At 40.5% G+C, this 26,796-nt stretch overlaps 1 protein-coding gene across 1 annotated transcript in view; it reads left to right on the top strand.

Moving 5' to 3' along the window:
* Positions 1-26,796, top strand: part of lmf1 (lipase maturation factor 1) — a 584,123-nt gene that overhangs the window by 414,837 nt on the left and 142,490 nt on the right. Inside the window, exon 6 of the mRNA XM_060840313.1 lies at positions 26,464-26,631. Within this exon, the coding sequence (XP_060696296.1) occupies positions 26,464-26,631 (168 nt within the window). The remainder of the gene's footprint in view (positions 1-26,463; positions 26,632-26,796) is intronic.

Raw genomic sequence — 26,796 nt, 5'->3', positions numbered from 1 at the left:
GGAGAAATTTGCAAAGTAAAACACCTTTGCATCAGGAAGTGGTCAGCACATTGAGTCCTCAAGATCCTGCAGGAAAAGGACAGCCTAGATCCTGTTGGGTTGTTCCCTGAGTGGATTATCAAAGTCATTCGGCAGAATGCCTCATCATCAGAACTTTCCAACGAGCACCAAGACAACGCTTGGTTGGTGGTGAGAAAGGCACGACCGTTCCTGTGAGAGCCTTCGTGTACGCCAACTCTCAGCACCACTGCACACTGCCCTTGAAGCAGGCATAGGGGGTAGAGACTGTCACACGTCTCCTTCTGGGAATGTGTCTTCACAAAGGAAGTCTGGAGAAGATGCAGTGGTTTTGGTTGGGGTTCATCCCGAGCAGCTCTGTGATGTAGGACTCTGTGCTCTATGGTCTGTTCCCTGGGACATATACTAAGACAAGCATCAACTGTGCCTGGAGGGTCATCACCTTGGTGAAAGACTTTCTGTTGAAGTTAAATGGGGTTCCAATCAATTATCACGTATCCCCCCACCACCCCCAGCCCCAGTGCTTCGAATATTTGTAAATATTGTCTTGAATAAATAAGAAATGCCTTTGGTGTGTTTTGTTGTATAGCCAAACACCAATGTTTGTTTGTTTCTCCAAATGCTACTGTACAGAACTGAACTGCTTTAGTGACTGTGTATGCATATAAAGGTATATTTGTGAATAAAGTATAATTTTGAAATTAAAAAGAAAATGACCCTCCCTCTATTATAAGACTATTATAAGGTCAGAAGTGGGATGTTCACTGATAATTGCACAACTTTCAGCACCCTTCAAGACTTCTCAGATACTGAAGCACTCCGTATCATCATGCAGGAAGACCTGGACACCATCCAAGCTTGGGATGATAAGTGGCAAACAGGTAGTGACGGTCTCTAATAAAAAGAGACTATGCCCATCTCTTCTTGACATTCAATTGCATTATCATCAGTGAATCTTTTACCACTCACATCCCAGAATTTACCGTTGATGAGGAACTGAACTGGACCAGCCATAAAAGTACTGTGAACAAGAAGCTAGGAATTCTACGGTGAGTAACTCATCTCTTGACTTCCTAAACCTGTCCACCACCCACATGGCAACAAATCAGGAAATTTCAGCATAGAAACATACCATTCAAACTAAGTTTTTCTAAGCCTCCTCTAACCTTGCATATTTCACCCAATAAGCATATTGTTTTATTCCTGTGTATTTCTCACCACAGTTTCCTGTAAATGCCATTGATCCTGGTCATCTTAACCACTCCACCGAAGTCTATTTAAAAATGGAGAACCTCATAATAGTTTAATTCTTTTGACTTACTCTTGATGAGACTTATGGCACAGCAGTAATGCCCTTATTTCTGAGGTAGAAAGTCTGGCTTCAAGTCCCATTGGCCCCAGAGATGGATCAAAACATTTCCAAACAGATTAATTCAAAAATATGGGCCTCTTTCATTCTAGCATGTCAAACTCAGAGCAAAACACCCTGGATTCATATCTCACATTAAATGGAGGTGTGTCATATCACTTCTGAACAGGTTTATTTAAAAAATGTCTTTATCTTCAGTGGTGCTGATGGAGAGTGTTAGGTCTGTGCCTGTTTTTAGCAATGTTAATGTTAAATTGGCAGGCTGGTGTCTGTAATCTCGTTCTCTCCTCCTCCTCCTCCTACTCGATAGTGTGTTTGATTATTAAAGCATTGCCAAACCACTGCATTTGACTTGTTTTTTAAAATGGGGAAGGGCAGGCTCCAGGGCTGCCTCATCCAGATGAAGACCAAGTCCTCTGATCTTGATATTTTCTGAACCATATGATAACTGTTAAGCAACTGAACTAAATTGACCCCCCTGTCCCCATCACCCCCACCCCCACCCCCACCCCACTCACTCGTTCCATCCAAATTCTAAAGCTGTAGAAAACATAAGAGAAGAAAAGTTGTAGCAAACATTCAAACAGTGACATTGAGAGTGGATGATTAGGGGAGAGAGAAAACATTATTAACTAATGATATTATGGCATTACATTCATTTCCCACCAGGCTTGGATGATTTGAGCTACAGGGAGAGACTGAACAGGCTGGGGCTGTTTTCTCTGGAGGGTCTGAGTCTGAGGGGTGACTTTATAGAGGTTTACAAAATTATGAGAGGCATGGTTAGGATAAATAGACAAAGTCTTTTCCCTGGTGTCAAGGATTCCAGATCTAGAGGGCATAGATTTAGAGTGAGAGGGGAAAGATATAAAAGAGACCTAAGGGGCAACTTTTTCACGTAGAAGGTGGTACGTGTATGGAATGAGTTGCCAGAGGGTGTGGTGGAGGCTGGTACAATTGCAACATTTAAGAGGCATTTGGATGGTTATATGAATAGGAAGGGTTTGTAGGGATATGGGCCGGGTGCTGGCAGGTGGGACTAGATTGGGTTGGGATATCTGGTTGGTATGGACAGGTTGGACCGAAGGGTCTGTTTCCATGCTGTACATCTCTATGAGTCTCAGTATTATAGATAATTGTAACAACAGCTTGAATTTATTTAGTACCTTTGATGTTCTAAAACATGGCAAGGCATATGCCAGGAATACAAAGAGGCACAACTTGATTTTAAACTCACATAAGGATATATATGCTTGTGTCTCCATAGACGCTGCCTGATTTGTGAAGTATTTCCTGCCGTATTTGCTTTTGTTTAAGGAGATATGAATACAGGTGCCCAAAAACCTGGTCAAAGACGAACATTTAAACATGGGGAGTTGTTTCAGGAGTGTCCACTTCGATAACTATAAAGAGTTAATCTGTGCTGCTTCAGTTTATTAATTTGTTCTTTTAATAACACTTATTTAATGTTAAGTAGAAATTACGCACCCACTCTCGGCCCACAATGTCACTAATAATGTGATTGTTTTTATGCCAAAATTGGAAATAGGTTATTCTTTCCAAATGCCACCCACATTCACACACCTGCAAACACAAATATCCCCATGGGTAGGTCATATACCATTTATATTCCACTACAATGAGTTTTTTTGTGACAATGAAGATTAATTACAAAAGGTTTCCTCATGGGGCCACATACAAAAGATTTTGCAAATGTAAGACGGACCAACAGCAGCCAGTGGGCCAATGCATCACAACTGGCATGAAAATCCATTATCCCATTTACCGGTATAAACCTGAGCAGGATTTGAGCAAATCTGCCCCCAGGACAGCATTAACCTATATGCCGTTTTCCATTGATATTACATATTCGCCACGCAGTTGCAAATGTGAGGTATCCCTGATTCAGAACATATTAAATGGATTTGGTTTTATGCATAGTCTAAGGAAATGACTTTAAGTAAATCTACCTGAAATAATTATACGCCATTTCCAACTCAGAGCTGTAGTAATAATGCTTCAGGAAATATATTTGATTGATGTAGTTTTTTTTGTTGAAAGAACATCTCAGGAAGGTGGCTTAGGATTGAAACTACCGAACTTGGAGTGGTATATTGCAGTGAGTTACAGGATCTCATCGGGAATGTTTTATGCATGGGATTGGTTAACAGCTGCTCAGCAGCTACCACCAATATCACTCCATTCTAGTCATTCATCGCATCCTCTAATTGCAATATCACAATAGAATTCCTTTCGGTAGGTATTTTATGTTCAATCAGGCGATTGCAATTATTTGCCTATAAAACAAAAATATACTGAACATTTCATGAAGCAGTTGTAACCTATTAAGAACACGGCACATCCAAATTGGACTTTATCTTCTGAATGTCTTGTCCACAGTGATGTGCTTTGAAATATGGTAATTTACATAGTTAAATATAATGGCTGCCCTGAGTAATCTCAAAAGTAAATAGAATCATAGAATCTCACAGCATTCAACCCACAATGGCTAAGCTACCTCTATAAGAGCTGCCCATATTCTTGCTCTTCTTGGCCAAGAACTATGCAAAGTAAAAATTAACTTTATTTCTTAAAATAAAACAGAAAATAATTTCTAACCACTAATTACAATTTCTTTCTCTAACCTATCTGTTACTTTCCCTTCTATTATACCAGTCTGATAAAACTCCCAATTAAGATTTACAGAACAACACTTCTTATCTCAAAGCCAGGCAGCTGTAAGTTGTTATCTTTGGATTTTCCTGTGTCGTCTTTCTCCTTGTTAGGAATTTCTACATTACAGGTTACTGATCGAAAAGGTATTTCTAAGAGAGAGCTACATGCTGGGCCATGGCAGTTCTCCACTCAACTGTTCAATTTTTTCAATTTTCTTTTTCAATTTTCCCCCCAGTCTTATACCCCAGAGCAGGTTTTCTTAATGCATATATCCATTGCTTTCTGAAAGTTACAACTGAATCTATTTTCAGTGCCCTTTCTGGTACACAATTCTGGACAATAATATCTGGTTTGGGCATTTAAGAGTGGTATATTTGCAAGAGCTGTTTCACCTTCAGCTGTAATTAGGGTCAAGAGTGTGGTACTGGAAAAGCACAGCAGGTCAGGCAGCATTCAAGGAGCAGGAGAATCAACGTTTCAGACGTAAGCTCTTCATCAGGAAAAAGACTTGTGGGCCAGGGAGGGCTTGGAGGTAAATGTGAGGAGGGTGGGGTTGGGGGAAGCAGCTGGGAATGTGATAGGTCAATGAAGGTGGGGGTGAAAGTGATAGGTTGGAGAGGAGGGTGGAGCGGATAGGTGGGAAGGAAGATCAAGAGTGCGCTGCCGATTTGGGGACTTGGGACTGGGCTAAGGTGGGGGGGAGGGGAAATGGGGAAACTAGTGAAATCCACATTGGTCCTGTGTGGTTGCATGGTTCCAAGGCGGAAGATGCGGCGTTCTTCCTACAGGCGATGGGTGATTAGGGTTTGGCGATTAGTATCATGGGATCCTGAGCACAGAATGGAAAAAGCCTTGGGTTTTGTGTCCCCCTACACAATTCCCTGATAATGCAATATTATCATAAAGCTGGACTGAAGTGCTGGCCTTAGGTTGTGGGTCTGCATCTTGAAGTGGGGCTCAAATCTATTACTCATTTGTAACTAGGCCAGTGAGCCAAGCTGAAAAGTAGATATTTTAAAAATGTTAATGTTGGAAAATCTTAATCAATGGACAATTTGAGCCAGATTTTCTGAATTTAAATTAGTTTTTGGAGAACACAAGCAATCAGTCAATTAGGGCATGTTGTTTTTAAGAAACCAATTCTGACATTTACCAGTGGTACAACTGAACAGTTTAGCAACAAAGACCTTAGGTTTGTCAAATGAAATAATGGAAATATCACCTTGTGATTCTGTGCTTGATCTGTAAACTCTCTAAAGATGATCTGAGATGTTTTCTTAAAAACAGTTATGTCAAAATACAAATAGTTTCAAAAGTTGAATGAGTGGGCAAAAGTTTAGCAAATTTTTCAAAACTTTGACTCCATTTGAGGTTGAAGAATTAAGCACTGTTATATTATTTTACTGGAAATAGACCACAGAATGATGCCTGCTGAGAGATTTGGGTTTCCCTGTACATGAATCAGAAAGTTAGCATGCAGTTACAGCAAGTTATTAGGAAGGTAAATTAAATATTAGCCTTTATTTCAAGGGTTTGAAGGAGAAAAGTAGGGGTCTAACCACACAGAGCATTTGTGAGACCACAAAGTACTGTGTACGTTTTGATCTCCTTGCTTAAGAAGGGATGTACTTGTACAGGAGATGGTTCAGAGAAGGTTCACTCGGCTAATTTCTGGGCTGAAGGGATTGTCCTATGACAAAAGGTTGGGCCTGTAATCATTGAGTATTAGAAGAATGAGATATGAATGTTTCCTTTAGTGAAGGAATCTGGAACTAGGTTTTCCATTTAAGGAAAATAGACCTATTTGAGATTACATTGAGGAGGAACATCTCTCAGGTGACTAATCATTGAAATTTTTTACTTCACAGAAAGTAGCGGATCTAGATTTTGATTAAATTCGAGCCTGAGTTAGATAGATTTTTGATCTTCAAGAGTCAGGCAGGGCAGCATCTCTGACAATATCTGAGGGTTGGAATATAAAAGCACCGTTGTGCTACTGAGACTTTATAAAGCTCTGGTTAGGCCCCATTTGGGGTACTGTGTCCAGTTTTGGTCCCCACACCTCAGGAAGGACATACTGGCACTGGAACATGTCCAGCGGAGATTCACACGGATGATCCCTGGAATGGTTGGTCTGACATATGAGGAACGGCTGAGGATCCTGGGATTGTATTCATTGGAGTTTAGAAGATTAAGGGGAGATTTAATAGAAACGTACAAGATAATACATGGCTTGGAAAGGGTGGACGCTAGGAAATTGTTTCCGTTAGGTGAGGAAACTAGGACCAGAGGGCACAGCCTTAGAATTAGAGGGGGTCAATTCAGAACAGAAATGCGAAGACACTTCTTCAGCCAAAGAGTGGTGGGCCTGTGGAATTCATTACCGCAGAGTGCAGTGCAGCCAGGACGCTAAATGTCTTCAAGGCAGAGATTGATAAATTCCTGACGTCACAAGGAATTAAGGGCTACGGGGAGAATGCTGGTAAGTGGAGTTGAAATGCCCATCAGCCGTGATTGAATGGCGGAGTGGACTCGATGAGCCGAATGGCCTTACTTCCACTTCAATGTCTTACGGTCTTAATATAACCTTCCTTCAGCAATATACAGATTGTTTTGATGATATATTGAGGCCAATCATGCCATGGTATCTGCACATTTTTTCTTTGAAACCTTCTTTTTACATATTAGATTAGATTAGATTCCCTACAGTGTGGAAACAGACCCTTCGGCCCAACCAATCCACACCGACCCTCTGAAAAGTAGCCCACCCAGACCCATTTCCCTCTGACTCTATGGGAAACTTAGCATGGCCAATTCACCTAGCGTGCACATCTTTGGATTGTGGGAGGAAATTGGAGCACCTGGAGGAAACCCACGCAGACACAGTGAGAATGTGCAAACTCCACACAGACAATCGCCTAAGGCTGGAATAGAACCTGGGTCCCTGGTGCTGTAAGGCAGCAGTGCTAACCACTGAGCCTCCGTGCTGCCCCCCCATATTGGGTACAAATTTGTCATAAGTAAACTAACCAGCTTTCTCATCTGGCTAATTGAGGAGATGGCAAGCTGAGGTCCTTAAGTAGCCATTTATTGACCACTTAAAGACCATAATGAGTGGCAGGGGAAGTCTTGGTCGGGGAAGTTCCTAATGGACCTCCTCCAGAATATAGTTAATGATGTAGTGAGAAAAGAGTGAGTATCTTTCTAGGCCAATTCACCCAATTATTTTCCCTCTGGCTGCCTCCAGGGAGGCAAACACTGCCTATACTGTTTCAGTCTTTACTTTTACTGCACATACCTATTCAGAAAGATCAACTCATGTAGTTAGCATGCTACCATACACTGATATAAATTGTGTATTGTCAAGTGTGACATGTTTATGATTCTTCTCTCTGAGTCGGAAGCTTATGGGTTCAAGTCTTAGACCAGAGGCATTAGCTCAAAGTCTAAGTTCACACTCCTAGTGCAATACTGTGGGAGTGTTCCACGTCAAAGATGCTGTCTTTATGAAGGTACATCAAGACCAGCGCCCCATCTGTCTTTTCCTGTGGATCTAAAAGAGTTGATGTATTTGGAAAAGTAGTGAAATACCCCACCATGTTCTGGCCAATATTTACCCCTCATCACTGTGGAGTGAGATATCATTATCACATTGGGCTGTTTGTGGAAGTTTGCATTCTTTACAATGGCAACTGCATTACCTACAATTTCAGGAACATCCAAAAGTATCTTACCACTAATAAAGTACATTTGAAGTTTAATTGTTATTGTAAAGATACTTTTGGACATTCCTGAAATTGTGGGCTATGCTATACTGGTGCAAAAGTCAAACATGCATAATTCTTAGGGCAGGAGGTTCACCTCATCAAAATACATTGTTAAAAAATGTCAACATGATAATTAATGAAATATTCAAGCTATCTTCAACTTACACATTGTGGCGAGAGCTTTATCTTTGAGACTGAGTGATCCATTTGCCCTGTCACTTATGCAACATTCAGTATACCTTTCTTCAGTGTGAAAACCCTTTTACTTTGTTGCATATGATGCCACTCACAATGTAATAACTTGGTGCTCTCTCTTTTGAGTTTATCTACGTACATCATAGTGTGAAGTGTACTGAATCATCACAATGCATAGTAGAACTTTATTGTAAGCAAATATATCACTGGAAGTGAGTCATTTGTAATGGGATAGCTTTATAAACACTAAGTTATTTGCCCTTCAATTCAATATATCTGTATCTATTTCTTTGTACTTTTAATACAAGGAAATTTGACAGGAGAATGGCATTATTGGAAGCAATGATCAGTCAATATGATTGTTCTGTAAGTGTCAAAATGCATTGAGTAAATTTATCCTTGTTTATGCAAGTCTTAGTGCACATTGGATTTGGCACAGAATTTTTTGATCAGAAATCTTGCTGTCTGGCAGTCTAGTTGGTGTCCATTAGGATTGAATGTTCTGGCTGCATGTTTACTTTGGGGATTGGGCCTCATGTGAGGTATTTGCACAACCAGTACCATAGAGCTGGCCCCAGCTTAGCCTCAAAGCCCTGAAAAATTAGATATTAGTTTCCAAAAGACAAGCTCACCTTGGAGAAACACTCCTGAATGACAATGAAGGTCAAAATCTCAGAGTAGGCACTTTATTGTACAATTTTACAGAGGGTTGAACAACTATATTTTGCAATGTATAGTCATGTATTTTTGAAAGTGGCTAGGTAACCCTACTGTCGCTACATGGACAAAGATGGTTTCCTCTCTCAGGGTGTCCAGAAATTAATGTCACTAGGTGAGAACAAACAAGGGATTCCTTTGAGTCCTTTGGAACCAGCCTAAGCTTCATTGGTGAAATACAGGCAAGATAGCCTGAGATTTTTCTGCACATTACTACTGAGATTTTTCTGCACATTCAGAAAAGGCTAGGCATCAGTTCATCCCTTTCCCCTATAGTCAGTTGTTATCAATATTCTTGACTGACATGTGAATGTGGTTTGAGTTGGTACCGGAAGGACATTCCCATTTGTGAAGTAAGTAACATGACTTGAGAAATTATAAAAGGAAAGCAATGAAATACTGTTTGCACAAATAGTGGCCTAAGTGCTGAAATGCTACCGCTAAATAATTTTAACCCCAAAGATAGTCTCAGCTCCTCACAAACTGTGCAGCTCGTGTCTGTTATAGACCATGTAAAATTTGCATTCACTCATTGCACTGAAGTAGTAGGCAGTTTGTGATTCCTAGCCTTTTAAAAAGTGAGCATAAAGCACTCAGTAAAAGTACCCAACTTTCCCCTGCTGTTGAACAGCTGACATCTGATCTTGATTTAATGCCTCTGGGATTGTGGTGCGGCACACTGTCTCTTGTAAATTGCCAAGTTTCATGACTGGACCAGTTCTGGGTCAAACACGCATCGTTTTGGCAAAGCGCTTTCTCTGAAAGCGTGCTGATTTTGTATGTTTTCCTCCGGATTGAGAATTGCTTTTGACTGTTCTAGGAAGACAGTCCTTGATTCAGGCTGTTCCATAGCCATTATGATTCCTAGTGGACTTAATTATACAGATCTTTGAATTTTTGTTTAAATATGAAAAATTGACATATACAGTGAAAGTAATTTAAAGGCAAGACTTTTTAAAAAATCATTCATGTTGTAGTCTGTTTCTCCAGTTCCCTCAAAGCCTGAGTACACAAAATGCATAGTGTCATGCTGAGCTATTTAGACCAGGAAAATTTCAGGTTCACGTTTGGTCTGATCTATGCTAAGCTGGTCCAGAAAGAGGGGTCATGAACATAAGGTAGTCGCTCTAACTCAACAATGTTCAGATAATATCTCTTCACTCAAATGTGGTGAGGGTGTGCTTGTCAATAAAAGGAGTGATTAAGGCAAAAATCATAGTTGGATTTAAAGGGAAGCTAGATGAAACATATAAGGGAAAGAGGAATGGACGATATGTTGGTTGGGTTTGTATTGAGTATAAGCAGCAGCATAGACTTGTGTAGCATGATCTGTTTCTGTGTAGGTTTACTAATTTCAGCCTCAGATTTGTCAAAAGTTTTTTTTTAAAATGGCCTAACAAACCTCAATATAAAGATAGACAAATATTCTGTAAATACCCTTGCCTCACTATAACTTGTAAGCCCTCTACTTCAGCTCAATTGGTTTTGTCTCGATAGCCCAGGACAAAAAAAGGATTAAAGCCAAGGCAAAAACATGTTCTAAGCATCCCATCAATATTCATTAATCTCCGCTGGAAAATGTACAAACGTTCATGCCTCAAGGGTATTGTCCAACTTGGTGGGAATAGCAAATGTCTTTGTGGTGGTCACTGACCAAATTCTGATATGAGGAGGTTTTTGCAAAGACTTGGAATGGATTACATTTTGTCAAGACTTTTATATGTTGGAATATCAACTGAGAAAATGGAAGTTTGGTCACTACTGTGTTCCAGAAAATATACCAGGTGCTTTTTTTTTGCAATTGGAAGGTTAAAGATGGAACTGTGTGGAGTTCATTTGTTGGTTACACAAGGTCATATTAGTTTTGGAGAAGCTGGATTTGGTACGTTTGTGAAACAAATTGGCATCGGGTACTTTTGCTTATTAATATCTTCTGGAGTTTTAAATTGCAGTTTGTGACAAACTTGGGAAGGAACCTACAAAAAAGACAAGTCTCTCTCATTCTCTGTGAGTGAAATGAAACAACACTCAAATACACTGAAAAGAAGAGCTTCTAATCCAAGCAAAGACTGGATGCACCTGACTAGCTAACAAATCGAGGATATGTTATTGCTGTGTGGTGAACAATACTATAGTTTCATCGCCATTGGAGAACTCAAAGTCACCTCATTCGATCCTTGTGGTTTGGTCAGAATTTGTTTCCTTTAGTCCAAGTTTTCCACCCACTCTTGGTATTTCTGCAGACCTGTCTGTCCTGAGTATCCGATTTGTTTTTAAGTAAAACCTAATGTGAGTTTTTTACTTAGATAACAATCAAGGTCAGTTAACTTAATGACTTGGTGATTCAGTTGGTCAGCTTATGAATTGTAGGGCTTCATTACCAGTTCACTCTTCCATCCAGGTTGCAATCATGTATACAGCTCCTTTCTCCACAGTAGGATATCCTAAAGTGCTTGATATTCAATAAAGTATTTCTGGTCTGTACTTACTTTTGTAATGTAGAAAACAAATTGAAAATTATTTGGGCAAGGTGTTCAAAGGGCCTTTTGACAGCTGAAATTATTTTGAACCCAATATGAATCACAAAAAGAAGGGATAAGAGAAATTGGAAAAATGGAAACAAGCTATTTAATATTGTTAATTATAATGTGACATGTCAGTTCAATGAACGAGATGGGTGAATTTTCCTTTATAATGATAATGCCAGGTCACTTTGTTCAATGAAAGGCATTGGTGCACTCCAGAACACAGCATTGAAGTGGTGGACTTTATTCAAAGTGAGTCAAAGATATGCAATGATGATGTGGTAAGGCTGGTGCATGTCTGATGCTACCCCCAAGATGAAAGAAGCAGGCAGTTAATGTCTTGGAGTATGTCCTAAGATGTTAGTAGGTAGAGGCCTGGAGGAGCGAGGGGTGTGTTGGAACCACATAGTAACCATCAGATTTTCATGTTGAATGTTGTTGCCATCTTGTTTCTGTTCAGTGCCTGGTAAAGTGACAAATTGCGTGTAAATTAGGTCAGATTTGGCAATAATAAGATGTTAATCCATACAAATAGGCCTCTTGCCGCTGGCTAACAAGATTCTCATCTCTGTGGAAAGATCTTGGGTGGAAAATTGGACATTTTTTCACCATCAGGTGTCTTGTTTTTCTGTTCTTAACGTATTTTCCTACCTGACTTCCTGCTTCTACCTGTGACCTCCAGGGGAAGTTCCTCCTCAAGGTGGAAGCTTCCTAACCTGCAGCCATAAATCTCCCGTGAAAGTCAGAAAACCCAGAAATAAAAGTTCAACGTCAGTTAAGTCAGATAAAAAGTATTATTTACCGTGGCTTGGCAAGGCCTGGCCTGTTCAGGTAGTGGTATAAGGGAACCAAAATGAGGAAGACTTGGGATCTTTTTTGATGGAATAAATAGATAACATTTGGTTTATTTTGTGGTGTCATGAATGGCTGATCCTGGGTTTGACCGAGAATGTGTTTCGGTGGCTAGTGGTAGATCATTGTGTCCCCATTATTAGCAGGCACTGCCCTGTGAGCATAAAATTCTTGTGGAATGCTGGAACCCACTAAGTAAATATTTTATCAAGGTTTTTGTTGTATTAATCAATTATTTTAAATTTTGCTAGAAGGTTTCTATATTAAAAGGTAAATATTCACTTTGATCTGATTGACAAAGTGTAACCAGATTTAAGCAGTACTTTATTTATATTTGACTTATCTACATTAAGACTGCTATTTATATCCCAACCTGTCATGTCTCTTAGAAACATGCATTGGATTACTTTCGTGTCATCATAACTTTGAGACAACAATGACTTGGCTAGCAGGATCCTCATATCGCAATTAACAAATTGTTTTAATGTAGAACTTTTGACATAGCAAAATATCCTAAGGCGTTTCACAGGATTGTAATAGAACAAACTCTGACACCAAGCCAAAGAACAAATTATTGGGACTTGTTTAATCATATAAGGAGCTTAAGAAGAGTCTTCAAGAAAGAGAAAAAGCAGAGAAGTTGAAGCAGGAATTTCCAAAGCACAAAGCTTAGGCTGCCAGTGGTTGAGTGATGCACCAAATTTCGAGAAATGTGGAGATCTCAGAAGGTTGCAAAGGAATCTAGACAAAAAGAAAAGGATGAAACCATGGTGGGATTTGAACACCACAATGGGAAGTGGTCGGTCAGCACAGAGGTGATGCCTGAACAGAATTTATTGTGATTTAGGTCGGGTCAGAAGAGATTTGGTTCACAATCACAAGCTCATCAGCCTCACCCCAGAAGCCTGAGCATGGAAATTAGGCTGACACTTGCAGCGTAGTACTCAAGATATCCTTCATTGTCAAAAGTGCTGTTATAAGGATGATAAATCTGCATTTTCCTTCTCTCAGCTGGACATAAAATCTGCCGTGGCATTATTTTGAAGAAGAACAGGAAGTTCTCTCTGTTGTCCTGGTAAATATTTATCCTTCAACCAAGACCAAACACAGATGATCCAGTTATTTTTGCAATCACTCTTGCAGGATTGTTCTCTGTGGACATTATTTGCTGTGTTTCCTATGTTAAAAGAATGATTATGTTTCAAAAAGTACGTAATTAGCAGTTGAGGTGTTCTTGAAGTTAGGAAAGGTGCCAAAGAAATGCTAATCTTCCTTTCTTTTGTCTGCCTCCATACACTGAAATTTCTCTTGTTGACAGAATTGTCCAAATTATAGTTCATTCTGCTGTAATGTGCATTGGTCAGTGCGATATGGCTATAATGCACTTAACAAATTGTGGGCATTGTTTGGATAACGCAAACTTTTACAGAAGGGGTATAACGATTTTCTATTAGTGATCTTCTACAGTGCAATTTTCTATAGTGGTTTTCCACAGTGCGATTTTTTCATAGTGGTTTTCCATAATGCAAGTTTCCATAACTGTTTCCCATGGTGTAAATTTTCTATATTGTTTTCCATAGTGCAAATCTTCTATGACGGTTTTCCATGGTGCAATTTTTCTAAAGCAATTTTCCATAGTGCAGTTTTCTATACTGTTTTCCATAGTGTGATTTACTATAACGGTTTTCCATAGTGCAGTTTTCTATAGCAGTTTTCCATAGTGCGAATCCTCTGTAATGGTTTTCCACAGTGCGATTTTCTACAACAGTTTTCCATAGTGTGATTTTCTATAGCTGTTTTCCATAATGCGAATTTTCTCTCATGGTTTTCCACAGGGCGATTTTCTATAGCAGTTTTCCATAGTGCACATTTTCTACAACAGTTTTCCATAATGCGATTTTCTATAGCTGTTTTCCATAGTGCGAATCCTCTATAATGGTTTTCCACTGCGATTTTCTACAGCAGTTTTCCATAGTGTGATTTTCTATAGCTGTTTTCCGTAATGCGATTTTTAATAGCAGTTTTCCACAGTGAGATTTTTCCAAATGTGAGGTTGCAGAGCTGCACAACTGTCACTTTATAGCAGAATGACCTGTACTTATTTCTACCTGTGAATGTTGATTTTAGCTCTTGCTACTAAAATACAAATCTGAATTATAAAAATGAATATAGTTTGGATTTGTATGCATGGCTGAAGAGTTCAAGATCTTTGCTGTCACACTTTTTTTAACCTTTGGGGGAGAGAACACTCTTAATAAATAGCACGACAATATGAATGAAATAAAATACTTATATTTATCTATTGGTTTATAAACTGTCAGGTCATTTTAAAATGACTCAGATAACTCATTCAATTATCCTTGGTTAAAAGGAGCCATTTGTAAAGTAAAATTGACTATTTTTGTATGGGGTAAAAACAATGACTGCAGATGCAGGACACCAGATTCTGGATCAGTAATGCTGGAAGAGCACAGCAGTTCAGGCAGCATCCAAAGTGCAGCGAAATCGACGTTTCGGGCAAAAGCCCTTCATCAGAAGTAAAGGCAGAGAGCCTGAAGCGTGGAGAGATAAGCTAGAGGAGGGTTAGAGTGGGGAGAAAGTAGCATGGAGTACAATGGGTGAGTGGGGGAGGGGATGAAGGTGATAGGTCAGGGAGGAGAGGGTGGAGTGGATAGGTGGAAAAGGAGCTAGGCAGGTCGGACACGTCATGGGGACAGTGCTGAGCTGGAAGTTTGGAACTGTGGTGAGGTGGGGGAAGGGGAAATGAGGAAACTGTTGAAGTCCACATTGATGCCCTGGAGTTGAAGTGTTCCGAGGCGGAAGATGAGGCGTTCTTCCTCCAGGCGTCTGGTGGTGAGGGAGCGGCGGTGAAGGAGGCCCAGGGCCTCCATGTCCTCGGCAGAGTGGGAGGGGGAGTTGAAATGTTGGGCCACGGGGCAGTGTGGTTGATTGGTGCAGGCGTCCCGGAGATGTTCCCAGGAGGACCAGTTCCACCATAGAACACACCAGATGGCCTCCTTCTTTAGAGATCGCAATTTCCCTTCCCATGTGGTTAAAGATGCCCTCCAATGCATCTCGTCCACATCCCGCACCTCCGCCCTCAGACCCCACCCCTCCAACCGTTACAAGGCCAGAACGCCCCGGTGCTCACCTTCAACCCTACAAACCTTCACATAAACCAAAACATTCACCGACATTTCCACCACCTCCAAAAAGACCCCACCACCAGGGATATATTTCCCTCCCTACCCCTTTCCGCCTTCCGCAAAGGCCGTTCCCTCCGTGACTACCTGGTCAGGTCCACGCCCCCCTACAACCCACCCTCCCATCCTGGCACTTTCCCCTGCCACTGCAGGAACTGTAAAACCTGTGCCCACACCTCCTCCATCACCTCTGTCCAAGGGCCTAAAGGAACCTTGCACATCCATCAAAGTTTTACCTGCACATCCACTAATATCATTTATTGTATCCGTTGCTCCCGATGCGGTCTCCTCTATATTGGGGAGACTGGGTGCCTCCTAGCAGAGCGCGTTAGGGAACATCTCTGGGACACCCGCACCAGTCAACCGCACCGCCCCGTGGCCCAACATTTCAAGTCCCCTCCCACTCTGCCGAGGACATGGAGGTCCTGGGCCTCCTTCATCGCCGTTCCCTCACCACCAGACGCCTGAAGGAAGAACACCTCATCTTCCTCCTCGGAGCACTTCAACCCCAGGGCATCAATGTGGACTTCAACAGTTTCTTTATTTCCTCTTCCCCCACCTTAACCCAGTTCCAAACTTCCAGCTCAGCACTGTCTCCATGACTTGTCCGGTCTTGTCCGACCTGTCTAGCTCCTTTTCCACCTATCCACTCCACCCTTTCCTCCCTGACCTATCACCTTCATCCCCTCCCCCACTCACCCATTGTGCTCTATGCTACTTTCTCCCCACCCCCACCCTCCTCTAGCTTATCTTTGTATGGTCCAACCATTCAGTTAATCGTGTATTCTTGTTTTAAATGAAAATATTTGGACAAGCCTTAGATTTTGATTTTGGCTTGGTGTCCACACTCCCGGACTGGTGTGAAGGCTGTCCTTGACTTACCAGGACCCCTGACTGAAGGCTATCTCACTTGACTTGACTGAGGACTGCTGACAATCATGACAAATTTCTTGGCTATGTATCTACGCCCAGCCAGACAAGAGTACTGTGATCCTAATATCTCTGGCTTAGTGACCAGATACAAATGGAAAAATCAAGATAGAGGTGCTGAGAGGATCCAGGTTTGCTCAGACTGAGTCAGAGGTGAGAAACCAAGTAAAGAGCCCACAGATACAGCCCGGTCCAGTCCATGAACTGGGTGTGGGTCTCTGAGCACACAGTGTCCTTGCTGCAGTAATACCATGAGAGTTGCAGTGCGGCCTGAGGTGCAGCACTGAAGTACAGAACTGTTCTGTGAGTGCATCAAAGAGATACCATGGCGTGCTCAGAGGCTGGCACGTCAGATGTCAATGTCTGTAAACTGTTAAGACAGAACTACCGTCCCCGGTGTTCGTTTGAAGGAGAGAGACACTGAATCTGAATCAAAATATAAGCTTTTACTGAGAGAGAGACGTACGCAATACAGTGAGATATTTACTGCTCACTGGAGAAAGTGCCTTCTGAAATCTTTCCAAAAACCCCTGCTTGATATATTGTTTGCTAAGCTAACGCTACGTAATCACTCACACACGTGATCTCTCACAGACAAAGGCTTCCTGTGAACAGGCCTCGGCCTTGGCAGGTATCCACGAGATGGTCTGTCTTGTAAACAAGGTCTCCGAGTAAAGGCTGCCATTGTATTGGTCTGACCTTGGTAGTCCAGCTGCACAGGCAGTTTCGGTAAACAGTCCAAACAGCAGCTCCGCAGCGCCCCCCGATTTCCCAAGCAGCAACTACAGGTCTACCCTCCCTCGGCGTATAGATATACATCCCAACAAAACCTAGGGTGAATGTGACTGGTACCCATGGAGTATGCCCTGAATTTTGGTGCTTGTGTCCAACAGCAAAGTCCTTTGGAGCAAGCAGCCACCTGAATCGCCGCCTATCTGCTCTGATTTGCATATTGAGAATTCTCAACACCCAGTTTGCTCCTGGGAAATGGCCGTCCATCTCATTCAAGCCCCTATAAGAGTCTACTCATTGTCTCCAAGAGGAAGATTTTTTTTCTTGGAAGAAGCACAGCATCATGCAGCATTTGCTCACAATTATGTTTAGTTACTGGAATGATTAGTGCCACCTTTCTGATTTATCAGTTACTAGCAGACAACTATGCATATGATTATCTCCTACTGCTACTTCATCTCCAATGACTATTTGTGCCATGATAATACTCCCCATCTCTGCCTCTTGTAATATCTCTTCTCTCTATACATGGCTTAACTCGTCTGGTGATGAAACCTTCACCCATAGTCTTGTTACCTCAGTCTCAATCACTCCATTTGTCACAGAGCCTCTCTACACCTATAGTAAATATCTCTGACAGAGCTGGCTTTGATCATTTTTTAAAAATTCTCTATCCACTTCATGTGTTCAACCATGAAAAATACTCCCCTTAGGTCACTTACCTCTGTACAACTAAACTCACAGCTCTCCAGCCTTTAATCCATCATGGTATCTTGAAAGCAATTGATTTGCTAAATTACATCTGATTCACCACCTTGCGTTGACCCTACTAGAACTAGTACTCTTTCCCATTCTAATTATTCTTCGCTGTATACCCCTCATCTCTATTTCCTTACATTCACAATGCATAGACTTGAAGATCCTTGGTGAGAGCTACATCGACCATTTATCACCTGATCTGGCTAGACCATTTTCAGAGTTATCTGAGGATTGCTGTCCATCACTAAAGTTCAAAGATAATTTAGGGAAAGTGATAATAACACCTGGCTTCTTTTCTTCACCTTTAAATATCATCTTAAACAATCATCTTCTCCTTCCTCCATGCTCAACATTAACAGTAATAAGCACATTTCTGTCAGAAAGATTGCAACCAGCCAATCAGCTGCCTCAGCTACTTCCCAGCCTTTCCCACCCACTGGATCTAATTTCCTTTAATGTTTACCCATACCTTAACCTTAAACTCTCACCTTGCATTTTTCACTTTTTTCTTGTTTTTTTCTTCAAACATAACTTGTTGATGAGACCACCTTTTGTACTCCAGACCGTGTTTTCGCTAAATGATATTGTTTAAAATTCCTAAATAAATGTACATTGTTATTGTGGAAGGGCCCTTTGGGGCCTTGGATGGAGGTGAGGGTGTTGCAGGTCAATGCTCCCTAACAAGCCACCTTTCCCTGCCACTGCAGGAATTGCAAAACCTGCACCCACACCTCCCCCCCTCACCTCCATCCAAGGCCCTAAAGGAGCCTTCTACATCCATCAAAGTTTCACTGCATGTCCACCCGTGTTATTTATTGTATCCAGTGCTCGTGATGCGGTCTCCTCTACATTGGGGAGACCGGACACCTTCTCGCAGAGCACTTTAGAGAACACCTCCGAGACACCTGCACCACTCCGTGTCCGAACATTTCAACTCCCCCTCCCACTCTGCCGAGGGCATCAGGTCCTGGGCCTCCTCCATCGCCGCTCCCTCACCACCCGATGCCTGGAGGAAGAAAGCCTTATCTTCAGCCTCGGGACCCTTCAACCCCAGGACATCAATGTGGATTTCACCAGTTTCCTCATTTCCCCTCCTCATGACTTGTCCAACCTGTCAATCTTCCTTCCCACCCATCTGCTCCACCTTCTACTCCGACCTATCACCTTTAGCCCCACCTCCATCTACCTATTGCACTCTTAACTACCTTCTCCCTAGCCCCACCCCCTCTGTCCATTCCCGCAGCTCCCAGCCTCATTCCTGATGAAGAGCTCTGGCATGAAATGTCGATTCTCCTGCTCCTCGGATGCTGCCTGACCTGCTGTGCTTTTCCAGCAACACACTCTCAACTCTAATCTCCAGCATCTGCAGGCCTCACTTTCTCATACCAAGACCAGTTTACACCTCACTCCACTTCTCATTGATCTATCTTACTTAGCTTCTGGTCTGTCAGCATTTGCCCCAAGAGTGGCATGGTGGCTTAGTAGTTGGCACTGCTGCCTCACAATGCCAGGGATCTGCGTTCAATTCCATCCTTGGGTGACTGTCTGTATGGAGTTTCCATGTTCTCCCCGAGTTTGTGTGAGTTTCCTCTGGATGCTCCAGTTTCTTCCCACAGTACTGCAGGTTAGGTGGATTGGCCATGCTAAAGTGCCCATAGTTTCCAGCATTGTGTAGGTTAAGTGAATTGGCCATGTGAATTGAAGGGTTACAGGAATGTGGAGAATCTGGGAGGGGATGCTCTTTGGAGGGTCAGTGTGGACTTGATGGGCCAAATGGTCTGTTTCCACACTGTTGGGATTCTATGATGATTTAAATTTTAAAATGTTTATTGTTTTGTTCTAATTCCTCTGTGTCACTTCCATTTACCTATCTTTGTGATATACTTCTGCCGAGCAAGCTTCCTGATGAAGGGCTTATGCCTGAAACATTGATTTTCCTGCTCCTTGGATGCTGCCTGACCTGCTGTGCTTTTCCAGTGCCACACTTTTCAACAAGCTTCTGAGATCATTGAGTTTCATTAGTTCTAATCTCTTGCACATCCATATGCTCAAACCCTAATGACCATGCCTTCAGGTGTCTAGGCCCTAAGGCTTGGAATTTACAAGGGGGTCTCTTGATTTGAGCAGAATTACTGTCTCATGAGTAGATGTATAACACTGTGTTGACTGCTGTGAGCTACTTACTCCAGAGGCCAATCTCAGACTAACATTGTTGTGTCACTGTTGCATTTAAATGACATTAACAGGCTGTTTTGAATTTATCTTGGTGATAAGGGCCATATATTCTGTGCAGCTACTTGATGTAATCTTTTTGGCTGATTAGAACTCAAACTGGCTAAAGTGATGACACTTTCAGTTATCATATTAGCCTCCAAGCTTTATTTTATAAGAAAAATCTCAGAAATGTAAGGATATTCAGTTTTTCTCTTCAACTTACTTAGAAAAAGTATCTGTAAAAGCTGACTACAAAGTGGCTGCTGGATAATAGTAAAGAAACGCTTTTATAATTGTAGGTCAGGCAGCCATTTGATTTTTATTATACCTTTGAGATGCTATTTCACCATGATATGATAGCCAGATGTTCCTGTTTCAGTCATGTGATTGCAGAACATCCGCAGTATCACAAGTTTACAGCCTCTAGGGCTTCTCAGGGTGGATAAAGTTAATCTTTCGTTTGCCAGTAGGAGACTTCATCAGAAAAACATTGAAGTGGATAGCAAATGGGAAAGTACATTGTCTTTTGGAAGGAATTATGTCTGCAGTGATATATTTTCAAGATAAGTTATGGTTATACTTTCCTGAATGAATGTATCTTTTAAAGTACAGAGGAATAATTCAATTTATACTTCCATAGGTATGTTCCTTCTAAGAGGTTTCCAAAGGCTTTTTCATGTAACAGTTAAAGTCAATCAACCCTTAAAGATGATATTTGTCAGAAAAAAACTCAAACAGCAGTTATTACTTCACAAAGCAGACCTCTGGGGAGTATTAAAGGAAGTTGAGGGTAAAAATTTCAGTCACTTTTGGACAGAGAATGAACATACTTGTCTCTCAGTCTTTTCCTGTATAATGGCCTACTCAATACTCTCATTCTATTTCATTAAAGTAACCACTCATCATGGTTTTGAAAATGCTTTGAAAGGTGTCCATCCTGCCATCGTGCAGTGAAAACAGCCAGCACTTCTTAAGGTTAAAAGTAACTAGAATATTAAGTTACATTTGAAGAGTTAGACCAACACTTTATATCTACACATAAACATGAGAAGAAAGTATAAGTTTTTAATTCACTTGAAGGGCTCTTGTGGTGCAGTGGTAGTGTCCCTACCCAGGATCAGGTTCCACCTGCTCTAGAGGTGTGTAATAACATCTCTGAACAGGCTGATAAGAAAATATCTGATACTCATTTGAGGGATCTGGATCACAGAATAAATCATGAGATCATCATCCCAAGATTAAGTTGAGTGATTTTTGATGTAATGCATCAATAGATATAAATTCATCCATCTTGTATCTCCACTATGAGTGTCATTTTACTTCTCAAATTCCTACTTTAGAGCCCCATTCAAAGTTGAAGTGCAATTTACAATTGGCAGGATTCTTTTAGGAATCACAACATCTGAATAACTACACTATTTGGTGAGGAAAAGCATTTTATGAACACTCTGCACACATCTCAAAATCTTAGATCAGCATGCACCTCCTTCATTTTGTCAGTTTCTCATATTTCAAATTCAGAATTTCTTTATCTAGATAAGACATATATAAATGACTTAATCTTGGAAATCTGTCTTCCTTCCAATGTCATGTCTCAAACTGTCAAAAATATAAAATTAGAGAAGCAATTTCTTTTGGAACCAGGAACTTACTAGCAATTGCTCTCTGCCAACCTTCCTAATCAGCACCAATTAACTACTAATTAATTTCAGGGTGTGCCTGTTAACTGTAATTGAATGCTGTGTCAGAAAAGGAACAAGTTGGATAAACACAGCTGTATCAATAATATCTCATGTGTTGTATGGTGGAATACGCCTCTAATTATAAAGTACTTCATCATCAAGTTTTCTTTCAGAAACAGAAAAGAATAGTTTAAGTATTTTCCATGTTTCCCATAATTCCTCTTTACGTATCGCTTTGTGTTCAGGTTAACTCCCTTTAGTTTGTCTTGGTCATCCAACTTGAGGCATGATCCATCTGCCAAGACTGAACCATTTGGTTCAAAGTATGACTTAACTTGACACAGTTCAGTCCTTAAAAGAAACAATTCCATATATATAAATAGGGTAATCAATATATTGGTGTGATCATAGCTATTTCCTCACAAGTTTATTACGAGTTTGCAAGGTCTTGATATTTCAGTTTTTCCTGATTGTTCATTTTACCAGCCACCTGAAAATAAAACATTTCAGGTAAATTACACCTGAATTTGAATCCCTATTTTAGTCTTTATTGAAATTACATTACATTCATGTATTATCCCATCTCTGGGTCATTGATGGTATGTTTTTTTTAAATATGGAAGGAAGAATCATCCAGGGCAAGTCCTCCCTGGTTAATGTTCATTTGGCCAATCAGATTAATTGAAATTGGCTGGAGGCGATTGAGGGAAAATTTAAAACAAAAACCATTTTTAAAACCAGTGTATAGAATCTTGGGCCAGAATTTGTAGAAACGTGATGCATCTATGATATGTCTTGAGAAGATTTCTAGCCCAGGTTGAGGTTCTGGATGTAGGTTTACTCACTGAGCTGGAATGTTCATTTCCAGACGTTTCGTCACCCTACTAGGTAACATCATCAGTGGGCCTCCACTGAATTTCATGGAAATGGTGCCAAGGAAAATGACCTCTAGTTAGGGGCAGTGAAGTTTCCTGGGGTCCCTCTGCTTTAGTCCTCCCTGAATTCTATTGTTATCAGTCCATGCAGTCTTTCCCACTCCATTAAAATTCCTTGGAGTGCCCAATTTGCTGACTCGACACTGCTCCGTGTTCCTTCTGCTACTTAGCCAGAAGCAGAATAGCATTGTTGATCTGAGTGCTGGCTGGTTTTTGCTGTAAAATCAATTTTCCTCAACAAAGGGATCTTTTTACTGAGATAACGCAAAACACCTGTAGGTACAAGAAATCTGAAAAATAAATTCAAAATACTCAACAGGTCAGGTAGCATCTGTGGTGTGAGGAACAGAATTCATTTTTACATTGATGTCCGCTTTCACTGAATTCTGCTGATTTACTCAGCACATATAAAAATACACTTTTGAACATTTTAGTTGTCCGAAAAGTTATTTGTTAAATGGAATTGAATCTTTGAAAGCCATTTAGTTTCAGTGCTCACTTAGCCATTACTAGCTTTAACATAGACCCAAAAATATTTTGTTTTGGAACTCATATTGATAAATACAGTTATGTACAATTCAGCAGACTGCTATGCGTTTTAAGAATAAACTCGCTTATTTCGAGAGTTAAGGTGTCTATTGGAGACCACACAGCTGCTCTAAATTTTAAAGTAATGAATATATGAAGAGAATTATTAAATAACTACTTCCTAACATCTTTTGCATTGAGATTTTAATATATTAAACTGCAAAGTATAAGGCATGTGTTTTGAAATAGATTGGCCCACCAACATCTGAAAACAATTACAATTTAGGAGCCCTCAATTAGCTCAGGTGCCTGCAGTCACACATTGACTGCCTGTTTTGCACCAAAGGATAACTTAACAAAGCATAATATTAATCTGATAAAAATAGTTTTTTTTGTAACTTCCAAACTGGAATTTACCAGTCGAGTGCAGGCTTTTATAAAACAGCAGTAAAAGTGTATGATAGTGCAACACTGTGCATGATCATAATTGGAATTGATGACAAATGTTTGACAATGGCCATTGGCTGCTGCACTCCTCTATGATATACTTTAATGCGTTCTCCAACTAATTTTAGCATAAGCTAGACGCAAGGAAGGCCAAAAATGCACACATTAAATTTATTTACTCTCAAACGCTCAACAAAATGGCATAAATTTCATAGGCATGATTGTGTTAAAATGGTGTACTTTTCTATTTATTCACTTCTCTCCACCAATATTATCAGCATTAAGCAATGACTTAGTTTTATTCTATAGACAGGCAATGCTGTTAAATTTTGATACACATGGTTGTTTTCAGTTTCAATGTTTGCTTGCTTTTTTTCTCATTGTAAATTGTTTATCTCAATTCATGCTCTCCAGCTGTAGAAGTGGGCCAATGTAAATCATAGACTGGTGGGAAATCAGCATTCTGCAATTTCAGATCAGGATAGATATTTGAGTAGTAGAGTGGGCCAGACACGAGTTATGCCCTCTCATCCATAAGTAAATGAAGATTTATGAAACGTCAGTGCGGGGAACCACGTGAAAGTATTGGCACACGTTTTGGGTCACTCACTGCAAATATTGATTTTTTTTTAGAGAACTCATTTTGGTTTTCAAAAAAGATCTTTCAAAATATCAGCTGTCCACCTATTAATGTAAACCCTTCTTAAAATGGATGTACAGCCATTGCGTTTGTAAATAAGCAAAGGCCGAAATCTGTTGATGACACAGACCATCTGCATTCTTCCTGGAGATCCTGATTAAAAAGGGTGCTTCAGTTTGGTGATAACCTTTCCACAAAAGGAAAGGAAAATTAGCCTAATAGTTAATCTTGTAATCCAAATGCATTTAACTTTGAATGTTAGGTGTTCAATGGTTTAAGTACTTTTTTGCACTAAAGGTGCTATATAAATACAAATTGATGTTGTTGAAGTACAAGATTATGGATTTAGTGCAAGTTTATTGAAACTGAGAATGTTTTTTACTTCTTGGGAAAGAATAGTCTTGGCTGGTCAACAATGATTAGCCACTACTCATTAAGGTGGAAGTTGGCTGCCACCTTGAAGAGCTGCAGACAAATTGCTGTTAGGAAGGAATTGCAGGATTTTGAGCTTGTGCTTATGAAGGAAGAATGACATATATCAAAGTAAAGATAGTGCTTCAGTTAGAGAGGCGCTTGGAGGCGTTGCTATTCTCATGTGCCCTACCCAGAATCGATTTGGTTAAAAATGCAAAGTGGTGTTAGACAGCTTCAGATGCTGTTGACAAACTTATAATAGTAATATTCTTCAACATGATGGATAAACAAAATCTAGGATGCTTAATGTTTCCAAATTGTACAAATCTCTGGTGATCAGCAACAATTGGCTCTGCTTCCAATTTCTGTTGAAGCCTTTTGAAATTTGCACAATTGTGTTGCCAAAATCTATAGCATATTGAATAGTCAGTGATATTAAAATATATAATGTCTAATTGAAATGCTTGTAATCAAGAAACAGAGGCATCTCAACACAAGTGAAAACTGGCTGCATCGACACTGCAGAAATATTGAATTGCTCCCCCTCAGGAAATGCCCAGACAAAGATTTCAAACACATGTACCTCACTTGACCTAGGAAGTAATAATATTGTGACCCTCACCAGTGGAGTTAGTGAACTTCCAGTTATAGCTGGCTGCTTCCTGCATTGGTCTTAGAAGAGGAAGGAAGGATGCGGTAGTGTCCTCAGGGGTGGGGAGGGGGTGGAAATCAGTGCTTGCTTAATGTGAATACAAGAACTAGTTTATTAATTCCAGGCTGCACAGAGATTACTATCACTCTTGTTTTTTGGCAGCGTTGATATATTTTTGTCATCCTGTTTATGAGGAAAATGAACATCAGATCTAAACGCATGTAATCCAAGTTTTCAAATATGTTGTGCATTTTTCACTGTTGATATCTAACCTTCTGAAAGTCATCTTGAGTACCTCGAGATCCCCTGATGGTCCTCTCTGGTTCTAGAAAGTAAAATAGTTTTGTGTTCACGCCAACTTGGTAGCTAATTGAAATACTACTGTTCTGAGGCTAATGGCCTCAGAATGAGTAACTACTTGAAATTCATGGTTTTCCAAAATTAAGTAATTGACATTATAAATGTCAGTTTTTTTCCCCCCATTTAAAAGAAATGATGCAGTTGGTCAGGAGCTCTTGGTATTCTTTCTGGTGGAGTAATCTCCAGTTCTATTTAATTCAGCCTTTTTTCTTCTTCTTCTTTTCCTGGGAACCCTATCAAGCCCAATTGAAGCTGAATATAATGCAAATTTACTGTATCTACAATTGAATTTTAGTTCTGCTGTGAAAATTTGAAGCCAATGCTGCTGCTTTTGCCAACATCTTCATATTTCAAAATGAAGGAGGTATAGTGGGGAAGTTATAGACAGGCAGGTAGTTTTGCTCATCTTTATGACCCACAAAAGTCTGATTTTCCCAGATGTCACTTTGCTGTTTCTGTAATTTTGAACATTTACACACCTAGATTTATGTTTCAGAAATCGAACGACATCTCCTACGTCCCTGTTAAAGCATCATTGTATTAAGTTCCTGGCTCCGATGCAGGCACTGCCTATCTGTACCAAACATGTGGAGAACACCAGGCCTCCATTTGCTGCCCAGGTTGGAGGAGTTTCCATATGTGCCAAAATACAGTCTGTATATATTAACGTGGGAAATAGGTATACAGGTTTTGTGAACAGACATGAGAAAGTACAACTGTCAGTATTTTCCAGCGCTGTTCTCTGCCAAGAGCAATGCATTATTTGGAATTTCAATATGTTGTCCTCATAAATTGAAACCTATTGATCATCTCTGTTAATTCTCAATTTTTTTTGTTCTATGTTACAGACTCAACCTGTGCCTAATCCTATTGCATATTATATGCATCGAACCCCATTGTGGTTCCACAGCTTTGAAGTCCTTACTAATCATTTCATTGAGCTTATCGTGCCCTTTTTCCTATTTCTCGGACGCAGGATGTGTGTAATCCATGGAATCCTGCAGATCCTTTTTCAGGTAAGCTTGCATGTTTACTACCTGTTCTGTTAAGTTCTCATGTTGTTGCATCCAAGATCCTCAAAAGAAAACAACAAATAAGGTTAAAGCATCCTTGTTAACAAAACGCTGTCACTGTCTCGGATAAGTTGCAACTGTCTAATATATTCCTAGGCTTCCTCTCCA

The sequence above is a fragment of the Hemiscyllium ocellatum genome, chromosome 20 (assembly GCF_020745735.1).
Source record: "Hemiscyllium ocellatum isolate sHemOce1 chromosome 20, sHemOce1.pat.X.cur, whole genome shotgun sequence".
Taxonomy (NCBI): Eukaryota; Metazoa; Chordata; class Chondrichthyes; order Orectolobiformes; family Hemiscylliidae; genus Hemiscyllium; species Hemiscyllium ocellatum.
The sequence above is the reverse complement of the archived record's forward strand: the minus strand, read 5'-3'. Positions and strand labels throughout refer to the sequence as shown.